The sequence below is a fragment of the Haliaeetus albicilla genome, chromosome 27 (assembly GCF_947461875.1).
Source record: "Haliaeetus albicilla chromosome 27, bHalAlb1.1, whole genome shotgun sequence".
NCBI classification, from domain to species: Eukaryota; Metazoa; Chordata; class Aves; order Accipitriformes; family Accipitridae; genus Haliaeetus; species Haliaeetus albicilla.
This window is the reverse complement of record NC_091509.1, coordinates 4092498-4116240: the sequence shown is the minus strand read 5'-3', so window position 1 is coordinate 4116240 and position 23743 is coordinate 4092498. Positions and strand designations below refer to the sequence as shown.

The 23743-nt window shown below is 38.2% G+C and overlaps 1 protein-coding gene across 1 annotated transcript in view; it reads left to right on the top strand.

Moving 5' to 3' along the window:
* Positions 1-23743, top strand: part of RANBP17 (RAN binding protein 17) — a 164526-nt gene that overhangs the window by 118154 nt on the left and 22629 nt on the right. Inside the window, exons 21-25 of the mRNA XM_069772834.1 lie at positions 758-865; positions 3366-3448; positions 13317-13531; positions 14706-14844; positions 21423-21589. Coding sequence (XP_069628935.1) covers positions 758-865; positions 3366-3448; positions 13317-13531; positions 14706-14844; positions 21423-21589 — 712 coding nt within the window. The remainder of the gene's footprint in view (positions 1-757; positions 866-3365; positions 3449-13316; positions 13532-14705; positions 14845-21422; positions 21590-23743) is intronic.

Genomic DNA, 23743 nt, shown 5'->3' with positions numbered 1-23743 from the left:
TCCATTCTTATCCAAATAAACTCTTTTTTCAGTATTTTGAGAAAACTGGGGGTCAGCTTTCTATCAAATCTTTGCATGAAATATTTTGATACAGTCGGTAACTCATAAGATTTTTTTTTTTTTCTAAGTTACATTGCAGTGCCTACTAAACTTATTTTTTTCTGTATTGCATTCTTTGAAATCCTGCTTTAAAGGAACAGATATCTCTTGGGGGCTGATGAGCAAACAGCTTTCCTGAAAGAGTTCTCTAGAAATCTAACTTTGCTGGTCTTCCGCACACAGTTTGGCTGAATTCTCTTCTTGAATGCTCTGGAAACAACTTCATACAGTCAAATTGTTCCCAACCATTTATATAGCAAATGCAATATATATGAGGTGCCACTGAAATTTGGGGCCCAGGATTTGCTAATATGTAAATATGTGGGGGTTTTTGTGACTTAGGCCATTCATTAAAAATCCAAGCTGATTTTATATATGTACTTATAGGTTAGCTTCACATGTACAAACTGCTTTCCTTTTCCTTCATTACAGCTCTAGTACATTAACTATTTCCTACTTAACCATTAATATTTCCAAAGGATTTAGTCTTCCAAGCAGAGACTTGCTCAAATTTCCAGTTCTGGCAGTGCCTCTGTCAGAATGAGCTGCCAAGGTCTCTGTCTGTCCCACCCACCTACTGGTGTAGGACAGCTTTAGAGGAAGTTGTTTTGCAAGATGTTCATGTTATCAGTATACTCCTTAACTCCGTTTGGTGAAGATACCCTGCATACATTTCTGTTCTGCAAAGAGCTATTGAACTGTGGTACCGTGAACCTGCGTGTACAACCCCTATCTTGAAGCTGATGGCAGAATTCATGCAAAACAGGTAAGAAGCACGTGAAAATTAGGTAAGTCGTGAATACTGCAATGGTATGCATTCTCTGTTCCATCTTCCTGTATTTTGTTTGTCCTCATGATGTCTGACTTTAAGACTACTTTTGTGTTATGGAGCAAAATTCGCAAGCAGAACTCAGCTTTCAGTGTCATTGTATTGTTTTACCAAAATGGTAGGTGTTACAAAATCAGCTGGTAAGGGTTAATTACAGGAATATATATGAGAAACTACTGTGATTTTCTATTCAATGTAAGGGGAAGCGTATGCTTTAACCAGGGATAAATACTGACTCTGTAATTAAATATCGGAAAATTGTCTGCTGTCAAGATTTGCTGCAGGCTGAATTTTTGCCTTAAGCCAAGCAGCATACATATGTGCCTGTAAAACCACAACTCCCTTTACAGTTTCTTTTGTGACTCAACTCTTCCAGCCAAAATAGGAAAGAATGGTATCTAATCCAGCAATATTTATAAGCAACATGTAGGTAACTTCTCCCATCTAAAATCTTCTCTGTGGGCTAGCCAAAGAAGCCTCAGAATGATTCTGGGAGGTGATTTCAATGCTTGACATTGCAGTAGTTAGAATGAAATTCCTGGTTTACCACAAGTAACAGAACAATTTATTTGGGGAAATTATCATTACACTTGGAAATATTTAGTGTATAGCCCAAAGGAAAAAAAAAAGATTTTTAAATGAAAAATTGATAGTGAAAGTCTCTGTGCTGAGTATCTTCATGATCAAGTAATTAGAGTTTGCAGCAAAGAAGTATGTGTTCTCATCATTTCTCATTTTGCCTTGCAAATCAAACTTACAAGGAAAAAAGTTGAAATTTGAAAAAAATCTTTTGTTTAACCTAGTGACAGGAAAATGGTGCCTTAAAGTTCAGACCTGGCTCCCAGTCAAACGCTAGTGTGTATGATGTGCATTTAATCCCTGAATGGCTACATGAGCCTTAAGGCAGAGCTCCCTGTTTCTTGTTTGTGGTGACTTGCTTGCTGTGACTCCCTCTTTGGTTTGTGTCGGCAAATTATGTCTTTTATCCTGGTAGTAGTATAATAAGTTGCTGGAAAAGTTTAACCTGTTTTTATTCATGACGTAATGCACAAGCAGTATGCTGAAACTGAAAGAGAAGATTGTTAAAGCATAAACACAGAACTCTAATAACAGTAAACAAAAGCAAAGAGGAACTGGAATAATAAATCTTATGCAAAAGACAGCTCTTCAAGCTACTTTCCATATTCATGTTATTCTTCTACCTATTGCTATTCAGAAAACCTGCCTTGTTCCCTTTAGAAAACATCATCTGGGATGGTGTTTTTTCACGAGTTGTGTACTGCATTAGCTTTTACAGGTTAGAATGCATTATACAATATACTTTGACATGGTTAAAATATGTTACAGAGTCTCAGATTGTGCATTATGCCATTCTGATATTGAGATGATCTGCTGGTTTGGGGTTTTTTGTCTCTGCCAGCCATTATCATTTTGTGCATATGGAGTACACAAATGTTTTACACAAGACACATTTTATTCATTTATAAACACCCAGTTTTACTCCAGAGTTTGCAGCAAAGGACACTGCAAATGGGGACTCAGACCACAAAAAATTGGACTTGCAGCAAAGAAAGATACCTACTGCTGTCGCTGTGATAGGGGTGATACAAGGACTCCACGTTTGATCAAAAGTGGGTCACTACCACATAGGTCAGCCAGGGGATACTTGGGTTTACATCACTCGGTGATGACTCCTTTCCCTTTCAGTCCAAATAAACGCTAAGGGTAAGTTTTGCTGAGGTTAGTTAGAAGCTTAAGACCTGTATTCAAAATTAACTTTTAAGTACTTAATGGTTTTCACTTAGGCTTAAACTAGGATTTAGGCTTCTTTATCACAAAGACAGATTGGAAAGATGCAACAGGGGCTTTGGCAAGTACTGTTGGGTTTCCAGATCGGGAGCAAAGTGGTTCTTGTTGGCTTTGGTAATACATGTGCATCAGGGAGGAGAACATGGTGCGATCTTCTTCGGGTCCGAATGTTCATAAAAAGCGCGTGTTACGATTTACGCTCGGAGAACTGGCTTGTGATTGCCACAGATTGTATGTAGCAGAATAACCAGTGGGCATTAGTTTATTTTTAAAAGCTATACAGGTGCAGGAGGAGGGTAAAAGTTAGCCTAACTGCTTGGATTATGGAACCTTTGTAGCATTCTTCTGAACTGAGTATGGGCGGAAGATGTTCACCCGTCACTGAAAGCTGTGTGTGTGTTGTCTGGTCATGTCTTCTGGTTAAATTGTTTTGTCTTTTGTCACAGGTTTGTTTCTTTGGCAACATATGGAGATAACTAGAGTGCATATCATTGGACTGAAAGCTAGAATTAGTTCGTCAAATAATTGTGCTTTGTAATCAGCAAATGTTTTTTTTGTTTTAGGAATGAATCCATTGCAGTTTTCTGCTTCGATGACCATCTGAATATTTTTGCTGTTATTTTTTTAGATCGCAACGTTTAAATTTTGATGTATCATCTCCAAATGGAATTCTTCTCTTCAGAGAAGCTAGTAAAATGATTTGTACGTATGGTAGGTATTCATTAATGTTTCCTCTGCAATATAATTCTTTGCCTGTCTTGTGATATAAAAATCCTGTTCATATTGCCGAGCACTGATGGATTTGTGGCATACGTAGCAGAACTGTAATGTGCTACAGCCAAGTATCATCCCTTTGTAAAGTGCAGAGCTTACGTGGCAGACCTTTGGAGCTCATTTACTTTCATAGATCAGGGTTCATCCATGTAGCGTTGTTGCTTGTATCGCTTTTTTAACTTGAATGCCTGTCTTCCAGCAACTGTAAATGTATTTCAACGAAGATACAAGTACTCATGAGGTGTTTGATCTAGGCTGCTGATTGATAGGTGTGGGTTGATTTTATGTATTCAAATTATATTCCAGCAGTTCCAAAACATAATAGGACCATAACAGCTTTACCCTAGAGCACTGTCAGAAGTATTTATAATAAGTTGCTCCATTTTACTACTCCCACTCATGCATGCAATGCAACGCAACAGGTCTTTGACACCAGCAGTATATATGACACTCCAAGTAACTTTGTAGCTTACAATTTTGCTTTCTAAATATTTTGAAAGGGAATTACCAAGTTTTTGTAGAGCAACCTTATTTGTACTTTGTGTAAACAGGAAGAGCGATAAATGTCCTGTTTCTTTTAAAGAAAGAAAATGGGTGCATCAAATTTGCTTTTACTGCTTTCAAGTTGCTTTGGGGGTCTGGAAACTGTGTTACACGGCTGCCTGTGTAAAAAACTTCAACTGTAATTTTGCATTTGATCTGTAGGGCATGGAAACAGTATAGGCAGAATGCATAAAGCATTTATTTATGACAGAAAAAAATCACACCCAAGTAACTCGCACTCCTTGCAAAAATCATTCTTCTGTTTCTTTTTCAAATATACCATATAGTAAGCAAGCATATTTTTTAGCTATGCTCTTAAGTAAATTTGTTAGAACTATTAAGCAAAATACAAATAAGGTTGTCCATGTATGAAAAGATAAAAGGTAAACTTTTAGATTTTATTGCTCAATTTCTGTTAGCCCTTGTACTTAATTGCTGTAAGCTTTCTTTTGATGATTTAAAAAAAAAAAATCAAGTGTAGTCAGGACGATGCTTCAACCCTACTTGTCTTATGGTGCCTGATCCCACTGCAGTTACATTTTCCTTTTTAATTTTTTTTTTCAACCAGCCTTTACCATCCTTTCTGCACTTATGAAAAACATATCGTATTATTGGGCATCCATTTGTCTCAGTTGTTGGCATCAAGTTTCTACACCTTGCTGAGTAAACCACACTAGTTGGTTTCAACCTGCTTCATTCCTAATGCACGCCTAAAAAACACTTTGTAAAGAAACCTTTTGCTTTCAGTTGCAGCTTTTATGGCGTGTATGTGGAGTTCACAAAATTCTCAGCCCTAAAGTATTGGTAGCTCTTGCACATAAAGACCAGACATTTTCTGGCTCCTGCTAGAATTTAATTATGCAGCGTAAAAGAAAACCTCAGGACAGTGCAGATTTAAGATTTAAAACTAAGCAGTGGAGCCATAGAGCCTGTTGAAGCCTCTGTCCAAACACCTGTTGCCCTCTTTGTTAAATTATGTGAAAGATACTTAGGGATCTGCGGCAAGTATCTGGAGATGTGTGCCATAGAAAGAAGCGAAATGACAGTAAGAGCTTTCTCTTGTGCTTCTCTTTCGTGTCTTTCATAATTGTTTTCCTATGGAAGGATGATATTTTACTCAACACAGGTTTAAGAGGAGGACTATTCTTGACGTCCTCCAAAGGAAACGTTTTAAATGACCTATCAACTGAAAGTGGAGGAAAGACGTAGATGTCGAAAAGCCTCCACTCAATATATCTATGTGGGGTTTTTTTCATTTTGCTTTTAAAACACATTCATATTATCATCAGTGTCTGAAGGGGTCCCATCAGTGATCTTTCCACTACTTAGGTGTGGCATTTAGAGGAATTGTTTAGGTTTTCTTTCCTGTGAGTGATTGGCAATATTTATTCTGGGACTGGACTCGCTGCAAACTCAACATGAAAGACCTCCCAGTGCAGTCAGCTGAACTGGCCCCTTAGAGCAGAGATTTCAAATAATCCGGCTGGCTCTGCACTGGCACAGATGGGCAGCACTGGCCTGGCCATCACCATGGCTCAGCTGTGGGCACTGTAATAAACATCCTAGATTAGTGCTATTTCAAACTGCTACAGCTATTTCTGAAGTGGTCACTGGCTTACACTCTGGGAAGGTTTTACTGCCCACTATAAGTATTTCAAGATACTGCAATTAATCAGCTTTGAATAATTGCTGTTAACATTTTTAGCTTTTATTGCCAGTTACTAGTTTATGAGATTTCCATTCCAGTGTACAAAGATATAACTCTTCTGGAAATGTGTTATAAGAATTCATTACTTTAGTGATGTATGATGTTTTGAACATACAAATTCCTAAAAAAATGCTTATATTAAGGGATTTGCATTAATTTCAAATGCCTTCCTGAAAATCTTAATAATTGTGCTTTTAAGGAAAACTTTAATCCATAATACTCTATGCCTTTTTTTCTAAGCGTATTTGTCTTTTAAACATAAGTAATCTTGGCAGACATCTGGGGAAAAAATAAACAAATAAACCAAGTGATGATCATAAAATTCACTGTGGTGTTCTTGAGCAATGTTTTCAGGCCCACATTCTGAAAAACTGTGTGATTCAGTTAAAAGAATGAATACGTACATGCCTTCTAATCCTTGGGTTCAGTTTTCACATTTTCTGCTGTACCATTACAGCAAGTAACTTAAAATTCTGAAAATAGTTGAGATTCTCACATTCAGGATGATTTTATGGCCAAAGCCTTAGAGAAAAAAAGAGAAGACACACAGTAAATGTCAAGAGATGACAACAGACAGTATATGCTCATTTATCTTACCAAGTCAGCCAACTCTCTTGTATATGCCTGCAGTTTATAGTAAGTTCCTCAAAGTTGATCAAAAAGACGCTTGAAACTCGAGATAGATTTGATTGAAATCTATACAATAATAATTGCCTTTTTAAACTGAGAGAAACACAAAGTGACGACATGAGACGCGGGGTGGGAGCGGGAATAGAAGCAAACATCTCTTTCTTTCATCACACTGTCCTTGTGGGAAGATCCTTCCTTTTCAGTCTCAGTCTCAGTTAATCCGTTGACCGGTTGGGTTGCCATAAACTGCCCAGCCCCCCCTCATCCCTGAGAAGTTCTTCTTTCCATCACCTGAGACCTGCTTGTCTTTGCTCCTCTTGGCAATCCCTGTTGGAACAGCAGGCTTCCAGCTCTGCTTGTTACCTCTCCCCTCTCCTCCTTGCCGTGCCCTTGACAGTAAGAGTTTCCTTCCCATAGCTCAGCAGCTCTCCAGGGAAAGACTTGCTCCCTCTCCTGCAGACAGCGTAGCCTAGGCTGGTTGCTTCTCTTTCTTGGAAGAACATACTATACAAACAATAAATGAAAATACAGCTTAATTGTATTGTACTTCCATTGGTAAGTGAAATTTAAATTTCTTTTAGAGCAGGGTTTTTCTTTTTTCTGTCACATGTAACAATATACAGAAAATGCTAGTAGAAGTATTATTTTCAGAAATTTCACCTGCACCAAATTAAACACAAAAATTTCCAGTTGTGACTTAGGTCCGCTGGGAGTCTTCTTGCTATAAAAAAGTGATCTGAAATACGTCTCTGTCCTGTCAACACTTAGACAAGGAATTAGTAACTGAAGGGAGGTGGCATCAGGTGAATCTTGTCACCGATATCAGAGCACAGTGCACTGGTGATTATTGACATAATGTTGACTTTTTTCCTATGTCTGGACTACACTGATGAAGGCAGTTTTGGATAACACACAGATACTTTGCAAATATGGCCTTCAGGTGATGAAAATCATCTAGAATTTATATGTGGACTTGTTTTGTGTAAACCCTGTACTGTTGTTTAGATGGGAATAAGTTTGAAACAAACATTTGGTAACCTAGCATGTCGCTTTCTTTCCATCTTCAATTTTACCAAAGTTTGTGATGTCCATTTATGGCTGAATGGTACCTCCATTTACTATCTAAATGTACTGTAAGATCTGTGCTTGGGCTAAAAAGAAAAGGGGGAAGAAAAGGGTGGTACTGTGTTTCTCGGGTGTGAATGTATGTGAATGCTTGTGAGTATGGATGCCGAAATCTCTTTTCTAGGCTAAAGCATATACTCTTTTCCTTTCTAGACTGGCATATAGAGATTTCATATGTTCGAGTGCAAAGCAGAAAAAATCCAAAATGCCTATTTTTAAGATGCACTACGCATCTTCAGTTGTCAGTGAATAAAATTTGAGTTCTTTGTCGTTTTGAAAATAAGTACCTCAGCAAAGTGTTTAATTCTGCTTAACAGATCCAGCTTTGCGATTAGGGTAGTACTGGTGTGTCCTGTCCTTCTCATTTATCACTGATACTGATACAGTGCTGAAGACAATTCTAAGATGTCTTTACAAATGCTATATATTCAAAAGACATAAAGCCTGGCGTAGGATGCAAAAAGCACTTAGATAGTCAATTATCCTTGTTAGGACTCCGCAGCTGCTTGGCAAGGGGTGTTGTGTCTTGTCCATTATGGCTAAAGCCAGTCTGACTGAGTGATAGAGTGATTTAAAATAAACAACTGAGAGGAGAAAATTGAAACAAGTTGGAATAGTATAGTCCACCATTCTTCATCCCCAGTATATTTCACTTTTAATTCTGTATGTACAAGTCTTCTTACTATGTGTTTTTGAACTCCCAGTTGTATAGGAATGATGTTTCAATGCATCTTGGGACCATCTATTTTAGTTTTGTAGTTTCTTTACATTTTAGTAAACCTCTTCCCTTTCATTATAGGAGACTGACCTAAAAATAATATTTTCAATATGCTGTTTTTATTTATCTACATTCTGTCATGATATACTTTGATGTAAGTTTTTAATTTTGCTTCAGCTTTCAGCTGTTGTAGCGGTTACTGCTCAAGGTCAGCAATGAGGTTAGCCACAGTAGCACAAAACAATTTCCTGTTCTCACAGCCCAGGTAGCATTTGGATGTGGATTAAATTTTACCACATTTTCCAGTAGCCAGACACAATTATTTCTAATGAGCTTTAAATTGCTTCCAGAACATGTATTTCAAAACTTGGTGTGGTGATCCATTCAGTGCCAGCAACTTCATAAGATAACAGTTCTTCTTCAAAATTTTGGTTAAACTGATGCTTGCTGTATAACAGGTATTTCTAATCAGCAGCTTAGCTTCAAAGTGGAGTGCTCGCTGGTCTTGGCTGCCGTTGGTCTGCTCTCCTCTCTTTTGTGAGAGTTGTTCCAGAATATCCTGCTCTTCATTACTGGCCCAGATGTCATAATCAGTTTCTTTTGGCAAATTTATCTTGGCGCTGTGCATGCTCGTTGTGCTGATTTTAGAGGTTTTATGCACATTTTGTTGTTGTGTAAGCTCTAAAAAATGAGTTTTTGAAGCTCGCTCTCATCTTTGATTCATGGTTTCCTTTTTGTTTTGTATACATGGCCACTTCTTCATACTGCCCTAGCATTCTGAATGCCTGGAAAGCGTACATTCGAAACCATCTTTATGGGGCAGCGGTGAATAATAAAAATAGGAAAGGGGAAAAGGCAAAAAACACTTTTTCTCTATAAACGTGATAAATTTTCACAACCTTTGTTTAATCTCACCAGAGTCTTTTTTTTTTTATCTTCATCTAATTCACACATGTTAAAACATGATTTAGTTGTATTATTATACATAACGCTTATTGGACTGAAATCTGGAACAAGCCCTGCTTAAATGAAACTCAGCCATAAGGAAATCATTTTTGTATTATAGCTTCTACTGTAAAAGCAATTAAGGAGAAGAACTGAAAGGGAAGCTGCCTGTCCTGACATGCTCCCGCATCTAGGAGGGAGTGAGGGAATGAGCTGTGCAAAGAGCTCTGGTGCATATTGCCTGTGGGATTCTGAGGCATGGTGATGTTATCTTCGGTCAGAGCATCCCAGTTTGGTTTTTTGCTGGCTTTGTATTCCCCCTCTGCATACACACACTTTTTTCTTCCAGCTCCTTTGTTTATGTACTAAGGAGTCTTTCGGTAATTAAATGCTTCAATTGTCAGCCAAATGCAGGCCCTTATTTCCTATCTAGCAGTTTCACCCAATATCTTTTAAAATCCTTTTCTTATTCCTGTCAGAATTTTGTATCACCTCTGAGGCTCAGAGTGTTTATAATTTTTGTAAGTGACATTGCTGTCAAATTCAGGGCAAAAAGTTGTATTAAAGGAAGTTATTGAGAATTTTGAAAGTCGGTATATTTTAAGATTGTGTCATACAATTTTTCCCACATTAAGAAGAAATTGGTGCAGGTTGGATTTTTTTTTCATTTGATTTTTAACTCAGTAGTAACACTGAAACTTCACTGATTAGTCTTTACAGAGTTTTCATTTTGACAGGAGCTATGAATTTCAAACACAATTTTTAAATTGAGCATGTCAAAGGTCACTTTTCTGTTGATTTAATTTCTTTAAATTGTTTCTTTTAACAATAGTAGTTTATAAAATTGTATTTTGGACCTCCACCACAGGGATTATAAATGTAAGCATATCCTCAGTAGCTGAAGAGTTGTTCTTGACCTGATTCCAAGTACCTCAGTAAATTAGTTTATGTTCAGTAGTATCCATAGTGTGTAAAAATATTCCCCTGAAGCTCCTGCTAAATGTTACAAGTAGATCATTCTTTTTTTATCTAGTCAGGCATAGCACCGTACTTCATATTTTTTTCAATAACTAATGCTAAAACACAAGTCTTTGTTCTAGCACTGCATCCCTTGAATCACAGGCTGATGGCTTGGGGCGTTGGTAACAGGCACCGCGTGGTCTTTCACCTCTGCTGCTAATTTGAAATCAGCTGTTCCCACTCTTAGGCCCTTTTAAAATGAGTCCGTGAACACAGAACAGTTCTCTGTGGACTCCGTCCAGTTGCAAAAAGCAGCTTTTAATCTTGCACTAGACCCAAATTCTTCTCAGTGTTTCCGTGAGAAGGGATAGGCACCGAATTCCTCTTCGGCCATGCCTGCCTGGGGTGAGGCAGTGTGGGGAGCCGGGGTTGTGCCTTCCTGTATTGAATGCTTTATGTTGATCAGTGGATTTAAAGTTCTAATTATAGGGTGATTTTTTCTGTGAAGTAATAAAAATGATAGAAGATCAGCACTAGTGGATATCTCCTAGAATTCACGTTCTCAGGCGAAGGGATTCCTAGGGTTTTTCCAAGTCCTTTCCTCATCATCCAGTTTTTCCATCGACTTCCAATTAATTTCCATATTAAGTACATAATTGCCTTGTTGACAACTACTAAGCTCTTTCCATCTGTTGTTGCATATTACACCGAGTACTTCAAGGACCTAGGATTGCACGATGTCGTGCTTGGACAGCTCGGCTATAAACTCAAGGCTGTTACTTTCTTGGATCCAAAACTTTGTCTTTGCTTATTTCTGAAGCCATATATATATTTGTGTTATTAAAGTAGAGATTTTCAGCAGAGAATTTAATAGTGGAGAAGATCAGATAAGGTTTGTTTACAGCACACTTAACATTCTGTCTTGTTTTTGCCCTAAGACTTGTACACTGTTTAGCGGCTTTCAAAACCAGTGTGCACCTTCCCACCTTACCTCACAGACAGAATTTTGTATTTTATTGTATTTTATTCACAGAATTTGAAATTCACTGATCTTCTCAGTAACTAGACTAGGTCTTGTCAAAAAGATTAATGCTAATTAAAATGACCTGGCTGGGATATCTTAAATGGGGCACCATAGGAAGCTAAATGGAGTTTATCTTTAATTTTATGTAAACGCAATTTCTCTGTAATGATAAGTATTACAATAAATGAATATCCCAGTACACTAGAAGACATTTTTCTTTTTCTGCTTTGTTTTACTTTTCAAAGAGGATCTTTTGGATGATGGTCATTTTTAGTATAACAGAAATTTAACACCATTTGGAATTAATGGCTATGCGGTAGCAGTCACTGGAATTGTACCCTCTTCTCCAGTTACGCTCTCTTCATGACTACAGTGTTCAGGCTAGTAGAGGTGCTCATATGACCATTTACAGTATCAAAACCATTCTGTGTTTTCATTCATAAAAATATTTTTTTAATTAAGAGGGCTTGATTTTGATTGTAAGTGACCGTCTTCCCAGATAAATACTGGATTCTTCTCCTCCCTTCCATAATTCTAGTGACGCCATTCCAGCTTCTTACAGACCCCAGTTACTTCTAAGCAATCCCTGATTGTACTCTCAGTCTTTTTTTGTAAATCTACTTTTCCTTTACAACCTAATGGATAACTTGTCTTGTACTTGAACTGGTGAACAACATCAATGTTTTAAACAGTAACTTACGCCTTTTCTTCTTTGTGTCAAATGATACCAAGTGGGTGATACTTTGATGTGTTGGGTGTTTAGAAACAAGGTTTTCCCCCTCATTTTTCTAATTATATGATGTAAACTCCTCATTGTCAGTAATCAATAGCATTAAGAGAACGAATTAAAACAAGGCAGGTTATCTGATTTGCAGGTGGACATTTGTGTGGGTAGAAAGGAGAGCTGTGTACAGACAGACCCAGTTTAATATTAGGCCTCAACAGCTATTATCAAGTGCTACGCAGTCTGTGAGATCTCTGTCATCTCAGGCAAATTTTTAGGGGCATTTTTAAATTGCCTATTACAAAAGCAAGACGGAGTTTCATAACTACCTCTCTCAACTGGCAGGGTTTGGAATTGTGGATAGTTAACGTCCAGTTCGCTCTATGCTCCTTGCTCCAAGTTGCCATCATAGCCATGACAGCCAGGTTAGACACTGAAAGCAGCCAAGCCGAGCATCTGATCCATAGACTATTGTGCTTTTATTTTTAGGAATACTTTTAAAAATGTACAGTTTTGTGTTATTTTCCTGTAGTTAAAATGACCAAGAATGATGAGTAATAACAAAGTGAAGACCTGGCACTTGGGTTTTGTGCAGGCCAAGCTTGTCAAGGCCAACATCAGATGGGGTCAACCTAGTACGGCTACGTCATGGTAGAACTGAAGTACTTAATCTTTGCTGTGTTCATTCTACTGTTTTAGCTCACCTTCATTAATTACTTCAGGTTAAAAAAAAATTTGTCACGAAGACAAACTAACTACGGGGTGCTGTGAAGATGAGCATTAATTAGAAAACCTGGTAATGAGGCCTTGTGAATAATTAGATTTGTACAGAGGATTGCAGCGGGATCTACTGTGCTGCTACACAGTGGATCCAAAAGTCACTATTGCCTGTTAATAGCAACAGCAAATATTTACCGTTAGCTGTTATTTTTACATTATAAACATGGAGTTTAATTAAAAAGTCATTCCCATCTGTGACTGGTAAAATAGAGGCTTTTGTAATGGACATATTTGTTTTCTGAGGGATATATTTAGTGTGTGTATACATCAGCAGCCATCCCCAGAGACCGTCATGGTAATGGATCAAAACCAGGCTTTGCTGCAGCATGAGAAACTATAAAACCATGTGTTGCAACTCTGTTCAGATTAAGGAATTAATGCTGATAGACCCAGTCATGGTCTGGCTGTACATCAATGATGGGAATTCCATAGCTTATATTTTAAATTTTGCATAGTAATTCCTTAGTGGCTTTTAAGATCTAGTCATGCTTACTTAACAGATCTTTTTCATCAAATGCAGAAACAATTTTTCTTCCAAATAGTAATGAAAATAAAGAAAAAAAAATTAGATAGTGCCATCAAAATATTTTAGATTTGCAGCTGCTTATATAAGTTTCTTTCTTTCTTTCTTTCTTTTTATGAAAACAGGTAATCAGATCCTCTCTCTTGGGACTTTGTCAAAAGATCAGGTTTATCCGTTGAAACTCAAGGGCATTTCCATCTGTTACTCTGCACTCAAATCTGCCTTATGTGGAAATTATGTCAGCTTTGGCGTCTTCAAGTTGTACGGGGACAACCACTTTGACAATGTACTTCAGGCCTTTGTCAAAATGCTGCTTTCAGTATCCCACAGTGACTTGCTAGTAAGCAATTACTCATCTTGGGAGTCTTTACGTGAAATATGAAATAACACCACCACAGGCTTTGTATTGTTATAATGAGACAGAGGGATCTAGAACAGCTCAAATGCAGTTTTCAGTTCAATTGCTTGAATTTATTTATATAGTGACATCTAAAATACAGGTATGACTGAACTGCCATGTGAAACAGGAGCTTTTCCAGAATTTTCACTAGGCTTGTCATAAAAGAGAGAAATGCAAAATTTTTTCATTTCTAGACTTGCAAACCCATTTAGGTTGCCTGCACGCACTGTAAAACTTCCTCACATATTCAGCCACTCTGCAATTAGTTTCAATCTGTAAATTGTCACTGTGTATTCCCCATAATATTTAAAACTTTGGTTTTAAAGTATACCATGTTCCCACTTCTCCGTGGGAAAGCAACAGATCTTGCACAATATCAGCCTAAATTTGAACTGTGACATTTTCTTCATGACACTTCAGTTCAGAACTGTCGTCATCTTGCAGGAAGGGACAAATTCGGGATAGTTAAGTATAGTTAATACCAAGATTTATGCTTGCTGCATAAAGAAAGTCCTTGGAACTGAGAAGTTGCTCTCAATTAAAATCGGTGTATTGGTTATATAGTAAAGTGTGCATATTTGGCACATTCCTAGTCATCCAACGATAAATGCCCTAAATAGGAGTCCTGAAGAGTAAGATGCTGATTAGGCCAATGGGTTCAAGCAAGTGCCTTTGCCTGTGCAGAGCCTGTTACAGGACCTCATCTAAGCACAAAAAAAAGTCTATCTCTGAGATGGTTTGGGGAAATCTGTGCTAAATCTTAGGCAGATTTCCTGCAGAAGGTAAGACACAGGCCGTAATCCTGTCAAACTGACACCCTGGACAGAATGCTATACTGCTTTTACTAGACTGATAGCTGTGTAGAATGTCAAAGCATGATAGCATTATTGTATTACCCTGAGCTTATTTTAAACTAATAGCGAGTTTATATCCTATGGTAAAGTTGAAAAGTTGAAATCTACTGAAGATGAGAAAATATTTTGCCTCTATAAATACTCTGATTTAATGGCTAAATTAGAAACTGTAAGATCATTCCTCTGTCATCTGTTAATGTTGTTAATATTAGTCAATGGTAATATCTATACTTTCTGTGAATGTGTACTCTTTTTTTCAGCAATATCGAAAACTAAGCCAGTCTTACTACCCGCTTTTGGAGTGTCTGACCCAAGATCACATGAGTTTCATTACCAGTTTAGAACCTCGCGTCCTAATCTATATTCTTACCTCAATATCTGAAGGACTTACTGCAGTAGGTAAGAATTACTTATACTCGGCTAAAGAAAGAATTCAAGTATTTAGCCATCTAGGATTTTCAGAGAAGCACGTTCATTTGTATCTTAAAAAAAATTAATATCAAGAGACAGTGGAAGATGCTGGCTTTTGAACATTTTAAGAATGTGACCATTTCAGTTAATGGAGCTGAGTTCTTTTAAACATCTAACCTGTATGTTTTTACAGATAGTATTTTTAAATTGTCTTTTCTTACAAGCCAGAATTGTTAAAATTATTAATGTGCCTCTGCTAGGATTGTACTGAAAATTCAAGCATTTGTTATTCAGAACTAAAATGTATTAATATGTGTACAGGAGTCTGTGGGGTTTTGTTTTTATTTTGATCAACATAGCTGTTGTATAAATAATGCTTGTTCTGCACAGCTGTGATATGATTTGAGAAATTTAAAGGTATCTTTATCCATGGAAGAAAGAAACTAGTTATTCAGTACTTCCTGCATAGAGGAGAATCAGTGCAACAAAAGCATACTTGGAGTAACAATAAAAATACAGCAGTCTGATTGCAGTTCATTTCATTCTCTTCCACGGTTTAATTTATGCTTTTTAACCAGATGACTGTCCAAACATTTGGGGTTTGGGCAGGGGGGAGGCGTGGAGGGTTGGTAGCCTAAAGTCATTTGGAATATGGAGAAGGAGACTGAGCATTTGGGGGAAGAAAAAATAAATCACGCAGTTACACTCTGATCACCTAGAAATACCATGCATTTATATAGTTTTTGACTGAGAAGCTGTTCAAAACCTTACAGTCATATTTATTGATTAGGGTGGTTATTAAGGAACAAAAAATAGGAACGTATAATGTTAGTGTGTCTAGATGTTACTCTATAATAGCTGGTGTTTCTCATTACTGCCAAGTGTCAGTCAAGCCCCCATAGGAATGCATGAATGCACCGAGACTCACAAAGCATTTGCTATGTTAAACACATTCAGCAGTTTTTGCTGCAAGAGGGGGACCACTCTTAGAGAGAAAATGGGTAGTGAATAGCTAAGCAACAGTAGTAAAGAAGTATTCAGGTCATTTTATTATATAGTGCTGAAATCCATCTTCTCCCAGATATTTTGAGTGCTTTGTCACCTGTAATGATGGTACAGCAGTTTCTGCCTATAGGCTGGTTCTGCTGGGAATCTGCCTGTTGATCGTTTGCAAATGGATGTATCGTACTGAACAGTAGCTTGACTGACAGCTACCAGTTTAGCAAGCGCTGTTCTCTGTTATCACTCCACATTACATCTCTTCCATTTGAGATATATTCATTTTGATAATTCACTAGCATACCAAGTTTACTTTAACCATTGGTCTTTGAAACCCAATTTGAATTCATGTAAAAGAGAGAGAAGAAAATGTAAAAGGTATATAAGCTTCAGCTTTCAGGTGTTACGTTTATTTTCCCCTCTCAAAAAGTGTTAATTTCTCACTCCAGGCAGGGAGGAGGAGTAAGAAAAGTATGTATTTCCAATTTTAGCTGTATAGTTTTGTGGCTTGACTTATCTGGGAGTTTAATTGTGAAGAATTATTAATTTTTTAGGAGCATAGATGTTTTCTTAGGAAACTTTTATTTGGTGGAATTCCTGATATTCTGCTGAGAAAAGCATCAACAAAAATTTCAACAGCTCACTTTTTTTTCACATTTCATAAACCATAGATTTGCTTAGCCAATGCTCTCCTCCAGTTCTTCTTACTGTCCTTAAAGTATCTAAAATAAATACTACCATGGAAGACTAAAACAAAGTGTGTAGGAATTTTTAACTTCTCCTGACTTCACTGAAGGCTTGATGCAGTCTATCAAAAGCTATTATGCTCACTTTTGTGTTCAGCTTTTTTCTTTGTTTACCCTGATTCCTCCAAACTCAGGTAGTTTTTCAGTCTTTGAGACTTGCCAGACCTGTCTGTCAGTAAGACTTGGCTGTTTCATATTGCCCAGAGAGGATGTGGAATCTCCATCCTTGGAGATATTCCCAGATACTGTACAAGGTCCTGAGGAACCTGTCTGACGCTGTTTTGGGCAGGAGGTTGGAATGGAGGATCCCATTTTGTTTCTGCCACCACCTTTAGGATCCTACTGGTATTTTCCCTACATTTTCCACTTGTGTTCTCTAGCTTTCCAAAACAATTTTTGATTCTGTCCAAATCTGCCTGTGCAGCCCCTAATCTTTGTGAATGTCTCTTGCACATTACTTTCCATGATTAGTCAGTTGAAAAAATGCTTCTTTTTCACCTTTCATGTTGAAATGATAAAGTGATTATTTTTCCTTAATATCACGTTTCTTAATACTGCATGTATCAAGAATTGATATTGATGTCAGCCATTTAATTCCTCATTTGTGTTCAAGAAATTTTATTTTTGTAGTGAACTGAATAATTTTCAATACTCTTATAATGACTTGTCCAGATGAACTACTCTTTGGTCAGTTTATAGCTCTTACTGTTAATTTATTTATTTTTAATCCTCTCAAGAGTTAGTTACCTGTCACTGCGTTTTCTTAACAGAGTCATCCTTTAAAATGTTTTATCCCTTTTAAAATTTTGGGATTTGGGACATTACCAATTGTCAGACAGTGAAATACAAATCTATTTCTTATGTGTTACTTGGTCACATACATCCTTCCGCCCTTGGAAAATGGGTAAGTAGATCCAAGCGTTGCCTTTTCACTGAATTATATCAGTGCCACAAGAACATCTTAGAATAGTAGGGCTCAGGGCTATAAGCCATCTGAGGGGGAATTGTGTTTTAAACTGATTAGAACATACAAGTCATTTTCAGAAATGTTTATAAAAATGAAATAGCTGTCTTTTTATTTTAAAAATTAAATACCAGGAGATCACTTCTTTTTCACAGAAAAAAAGTATCTGAGTTTTTTCTCTATTCCCTTTACTTATGTGAAACCTTTGAGACTCTCATTGTTGTCAGCTGTAGGATAAACATTCCCCAAATCCTTATTTCTGAGGAGTGTTCATTCTGTTGCAGAGTAAATACCTTGCTTGATTCCACACTTTATAAACACTGTGAAAGAATATGTATTCCTTCTGAAGCGCCTAGCTGTAAATCAGCTATAATGGAAGCCCTCATCTAAGCTTTTATTGCGAGGATAAACACTCCAATAGTTCTCTTCTAAAGTGTTTACCTGGCTTTTTCACAGCTGACTCAGTGGATCAGAGCCTTTTAATGTAGTCTGCCTGGCATGTTGTCACTAATCTCTGCAAAGCTTTTCTAATTCTCATGTGATTAATAGTATAGTATGCTATTCATTGAGGAAAAAGTAAAACATTTTTTCTGTCTTGCTGCCTAATTTAGATGTTAAATTGCTAAATCCATTTACTTTCCAGGTTTAGTCTCAAAGGCAAATAATGCCAGTATTGAACTGTAAGCAATTGATGGACAGGGAAAAAACCACTTAACTCCCTCTCCTTGCCTTTATGTGAAAAACAAAACAGAATCTTTTGATATGCAGAGATTCGGCAATGTCATTAAACTGTCGAAAAATAATTCTCCTTCAGCATGCTGTTGTCATATTGCTGAGACCAATGGCATCCTCAAGTTGTCTGGGGGTTCTGTTGGCTTTTTTAAAATAATATAACCCATTCTAACATACTTGCTCAACGTCCAGTTACTTGAGCTAATGGCTGATTGGAATTGCCTACATAAGGCAAAACCACACAGATAATAAAAAAGTGCATGTAAAATTACCCCCTAAAACATGAAATGAAAGCATACTGGCGAAGACGAAACCAGAAGAGCTAGTTGAATGTGATGGTGACTGGTGCCAGAGCTGTCATCTTTGTCCCCTGCCCACCACCAGCACCTACCTCGTCATCAAGTCCAGAGAGCTCAGTTTTGTTTGACGAAACTGCTGAACTGTTCCTGGATCCATGTTGACACACGTGGAGCTGGTTTTGGCATTTTCTGTAACCACGGCCCGCTTGCTTCGTGATCCAAATGATTAGTTCACAGGTGGTAGGGCTGAGTTGACCAGAAGTGAGAAACGTGGTTTGACTGCATTTTTCCTGATTATCCCAAGCTTAGATCTCAGCTTCTTTTATAATTCTATCTTTATTCTGTCTTCTTCGCCCATTTCTTCTGTCCATAGCCCAGAATTGGTAGCTCCTTGTTGCTCTTCTTTGTTCTATTTATTTGGCTGGCTGGCTTGTCTCGCTAAGATTTAGTGAGAACACTATTCTGCTCCAGCACAAGGTTCCACATGCCCAGAAGAGTCATTCAAGGGAGTTTGCTTGATGCTCCCTGTCTGTTATATCCTTGCAATCAAAAGGAAAAATGAGCATAGGGAAGCATATTTGATATATAGTTATGGGCAAATTTAAGTAGCTCTTAACACTCATATCAGATTCTCATGAGCAAATGATAGCATAGACCTGTCTGCTGTCCTGCTAAAATCACTTACTGTCGAATGTAAAATATCTACTTGTACAGTATCAGCATGTTTAGAACTACTGCTGTTTTGTAAACTGATGATACTGATTTACTTTGTATTATTCAATTTAAAAAGAAATAGAGTTAAGCACTGGTTTAGAAATACAGCAGAGCCCTCCTATGAAATATGTATTTTCAAATCTCTCACTTGTTGTTATTGATGGTGATTCAATTCCATCATGAATTGCATTTCTGGTTTATATGCAGGACTGTTTTGGTTGAGAACACGATGAGTGCCAGATTCTGCGGTCTCTACTTTGGCTAGACTCATAACTTTGAACTCAGCTTTGTTCTGGCAATGTGTCTTAACATCCTGCCCTCTTGAATTCGGTCCTAGGAAGCTCGCCGGTCCAGCGGGGACAGAGTTGAGATGCTCCAGCTCATTTCTGTGAGCTGTTAGATCGCTTTTCACTCCTGCTGCTAAGTCAGCTGCTTGCCTTGGAAGATCAAGTCTTAGGAGACCATTTGTATCTTCTTTGCCTGTAAATGTTTCTTCAGTGTTTACTTCAAAACACTCTTAGCAAAATACAATTAGGTTTTAGATGGCAAAGGGTTAATAGTGTCAGCACAGAGCCTAAGGAGTTAAACAGACACAGATCAAAATACTTCAGTGTCTAGAGGGATGTGTTTAAATGAACACTGCAAGGTTGGCAGGCCTCCAAATTAGCATAGTTTAAAGAATTCAAGGTACATTTAATTGGATCCTTCTAATCCCTTTTCCCTCAGAATGAGCATTTTAACAGTTTAATTCCTTTTGCAACCCCCACACATCCCTTACTCCAGTGGCCCATCTAAAATAAATACTGTGAACTATAAAAGGCCTAGACAAGTTCTAGCTGAAGTCAGTGGCAACCGGATGGAGTCCCGAATGCTCCGCTCATCTGGATCCGACTCTGGAAGTCGCAGAGAGTATCGGCTGGGGCTGAACCTCGCGCCCGGCAGGTTAGACCACCGCCTGGGCAGAGGGAGCTGCGGTGGCGTTGGTATGGCGAGGAACTGGTGGTTGTTTCACGGTGCGGCTCCGGCCGGGAGTACAGGACCGGAGCTGGAAGGCAGCACAGTTGGAAATGCCGCAGTGGCAGGAGCAGGTCTTGGGGCCAAGGAGTATCTCGGGTGTCGGGCCAGAAGGAGCCGGCGGCTGGGCAGGGGGAAGGGTGCACCGCTCGTCTCAGGAGGGGGACGAGGGGAGCGTGCGTCAGAACCAAGGACCAGTACGCTGTTATCGTCCTGGTGATGCTCGGAAGCGAGCAGAATTGTCTTTCGCAGCAGCGGCACAGCAGGCAACACCTAGCAACAAAATAACTTACATAAATCAGACAGACATATTTACTCTGCAAATAGGTTTAAGCTTTTAATCTCCCTTACTTATAGAAACAGTAAGTAAAGATATGAAGTGGCTTTTGCTTCTGCTTTTCAACAGTATCCTCCTTTGCTGTCATGACTTTCGGATTTGGGGACATTTATGAAGTACTTGGTAGTGACTGCTATTGTGTTGTTGCCAGCCATATTTACTTTACCCTATTTGAATTATGAGTTGTTAAGCAAAATGACTAACTGGCTGTTCTGCGATCACCCTTTTACTACATTTAATGGCCCTTGTTCGTTGTTTGCCGCCTGACGTTGATTGTAAGCTATGGGGCAGAGAAACATTGTGAAAGACTACTTGAGAAAAACCTGGGCAACAGCTCTACTTGATTTAACCTTGCCTTTCCGGTAAGCAGATCAAAACAGAATTTAGTTTCCAGGAATCTGGAGCCTTCTGAATGTGAACTGAATACCAGTAAAATGTCAACCCTGATCTTGCACGACCTTCCAGGACGCAGAGGGGCAGCTGCATTCATACGGTTGTGAATGAAGTTCACTGGAGTTCACAGGATCTTTAGTACATGGAGCTATCCAGTTACTCAAAAGCAAAGGTTTAATACCACTGTGCATTAATAAAAGCAGTCTTTAAAGCTAGTCAACTCATGTATCAAAAATAGACTTGTCAATGTATCGATTAGCCTAATGTCAAAGAGATTATTAAAGTTGAGCTCTCCAAGTACTATAACATGTCATTATTAATTATTCTTTTATGGAAACAATTTCAAAACTCTTTCATTTTTTACACAGATACAATCGTCTCCTCCAGCTGTTGCGCTAGTTTAGACTACATTGTCACCTACCTCTTCAAGCACCTCGCTAAAGAAGGCAAGAAGACTCTAAGATGTAGAGAGATTTCACAGGATGGACAGAGATTGCTTCATTTCATGCAGCAGAACCCAGAAATTCTACAGCAGGTGAATTAGCAGTCTTTTCTATGGGATATTATGACATTTCTGAACTGTCCAGATTTTTTGAGGTACTGAACGCCAGGGTAGCGCTGGCTATTTGGTAACAGAACAGACTGTGTTCTCATGACAACCAAAGACTGAAGATGGTTTTTGTCATTCTGAAAAGCAGAGATACTATACTTGGCTGTACAGTATCTTAAAACTTGGTGTTCCTTTTTTGCTCATAAAAAGAGGTGTGTGAGATCATCAATACATTCTAGATGGGACAAATGGGAAGGAAAGCTCCCTAAAGTATTTTAGGAGGAAGAAGAAGAAATTCTGGCATTGAACCACACATTTTGGTAATGAAATGTGTAAATTGAATGGCTGTATGCTATTGAGTTTGAATATTTTATTTTGCAATAGGTGACTCAGTGGGATTTTTTTCTGTTAAAGGTAAATACAATAGAAATTAAATCTCATGCTTCTGAAAAGGAAGTGGCTGCTGTACTGCTTAGGAGCGATTTCCCCTGCCCAGCCCCGTCAGGTTTATCACAGCCCAAGTACGTTACAGGGAGATCAGGATGTTCATAGCTACGTATCTCTACATTTGCTCAGTGCCACATTCCCTTAAAATCTCATTAAACTATTTGAAAATGCGTGTTTACAAGAATCGCTGGATTCCTAATGCATTTGCAAAGATGCCGTTGCAGGAGACGTGTTTCACAGGTCTGGAGGCTTTTAACGAAAACGGAGGTTATTAACAAAATGCAGATGACTGGTGTGGTAGTCTTTGCGTTTCCCTAATAGGTACGTGGTCGTTTGGAAAAAGCCTGGCATACAGTCACTACAGTTACTGTTGTCATTTGTTTACTGTTCTAATTGAAGGTGAAAAGTAACTAATGGTAGCTAATATATTCCTGGCAGTATATAGCATATTGTGAGAATATTAATGATGTTTATTATTGACATCATTATCAGAATATGATGATTCCCTGGTCATATTACAGGTTCTTATGTTGTACTTGCCTAATAGGGGTTTCATGGAGACTAGCAATGAAGTCAGCAGTTGGGTACATCAGATTGCTCAGTATTGTACCGTGCGTGCAACGTATTGGAACGTAAGGGGCAGAACAGCAACCTGGGCTCCGGGCTTGCCTGCATTTGTGGCAATCTTGATGTAATACTTTGTCTGTTAATATGCAGTAATCCTTCACTTCACAGCATATGACTGGGTGGTGATCTGTCTTTATTAACTTCAGATTCTGCGGAATACGTTATATTTATTTTGAATGCAGGCTTTCACATACTGTTTTAAATATTAATGGATGGTCTCCAGTAGTCAGCATAAATATGATTTGCATTAGCACTAGTCATACCGTATTGAGTGCCTCTGATGTCAACTACTCAGTGTACTAATATCTGACATCATCTCCCGAGGTCACTGACAACTTTGACCTTTATTCTCATGCACAGTTTCTGTAGTCTCAGAAGCTCTTTTGAATTGATTTGAAATTTTGACTCTTCCCTTTATGAGGCAGTAAAATTGATAATTATTCAGATGGGAACGGAGCAGTGAGTGAAAAATCAATTCCACCCGCTCTCTGCTGCGTATAAAATTACTTCTGAGTCTGCTGGACTGAACGGATGGCCAAGGTAAAAGCAGCAGGCAGAAATAGTAGAGAGGATTAGCTGGACGAAACTAATAGCCTAAAGGGATGGCTTTTGAGATGAGGGAGTGGGCCGGTTGGGGGTTATTATCAGCAATGATGGGACTCATTGATCATATGTTTACATCAGGTTTCCATTGGGTTATAAATCAGCCCTGAATAGAAACGGAACCCAAGGCCTCGCATTCTACCAGGGGGACGGTGTATTAGATTATTCTCACTTTCACACTCAGATGAAAAGTGAGACATTGATTATTCATCGGCTGGCCATTAAACACTGGTTTTATAGATGATTTGACTATCATGGAAGCTAATGAACAAGGTTGCTGCTTCGTAACCAGCGGTTTCAGTTTTCAAGACATCTGTGTCGGTTAAGTAATGCATAACCCTATTAAAAGGAATGGGTTACAAATTGCTTAACAGTGCTGAAAAACTAGACCCTAATGACTAATTGTGCTTTGAGTTTAGAGAGGTTTGTCAGCTCTTTAAACTAAACGGATGCAACGATAAC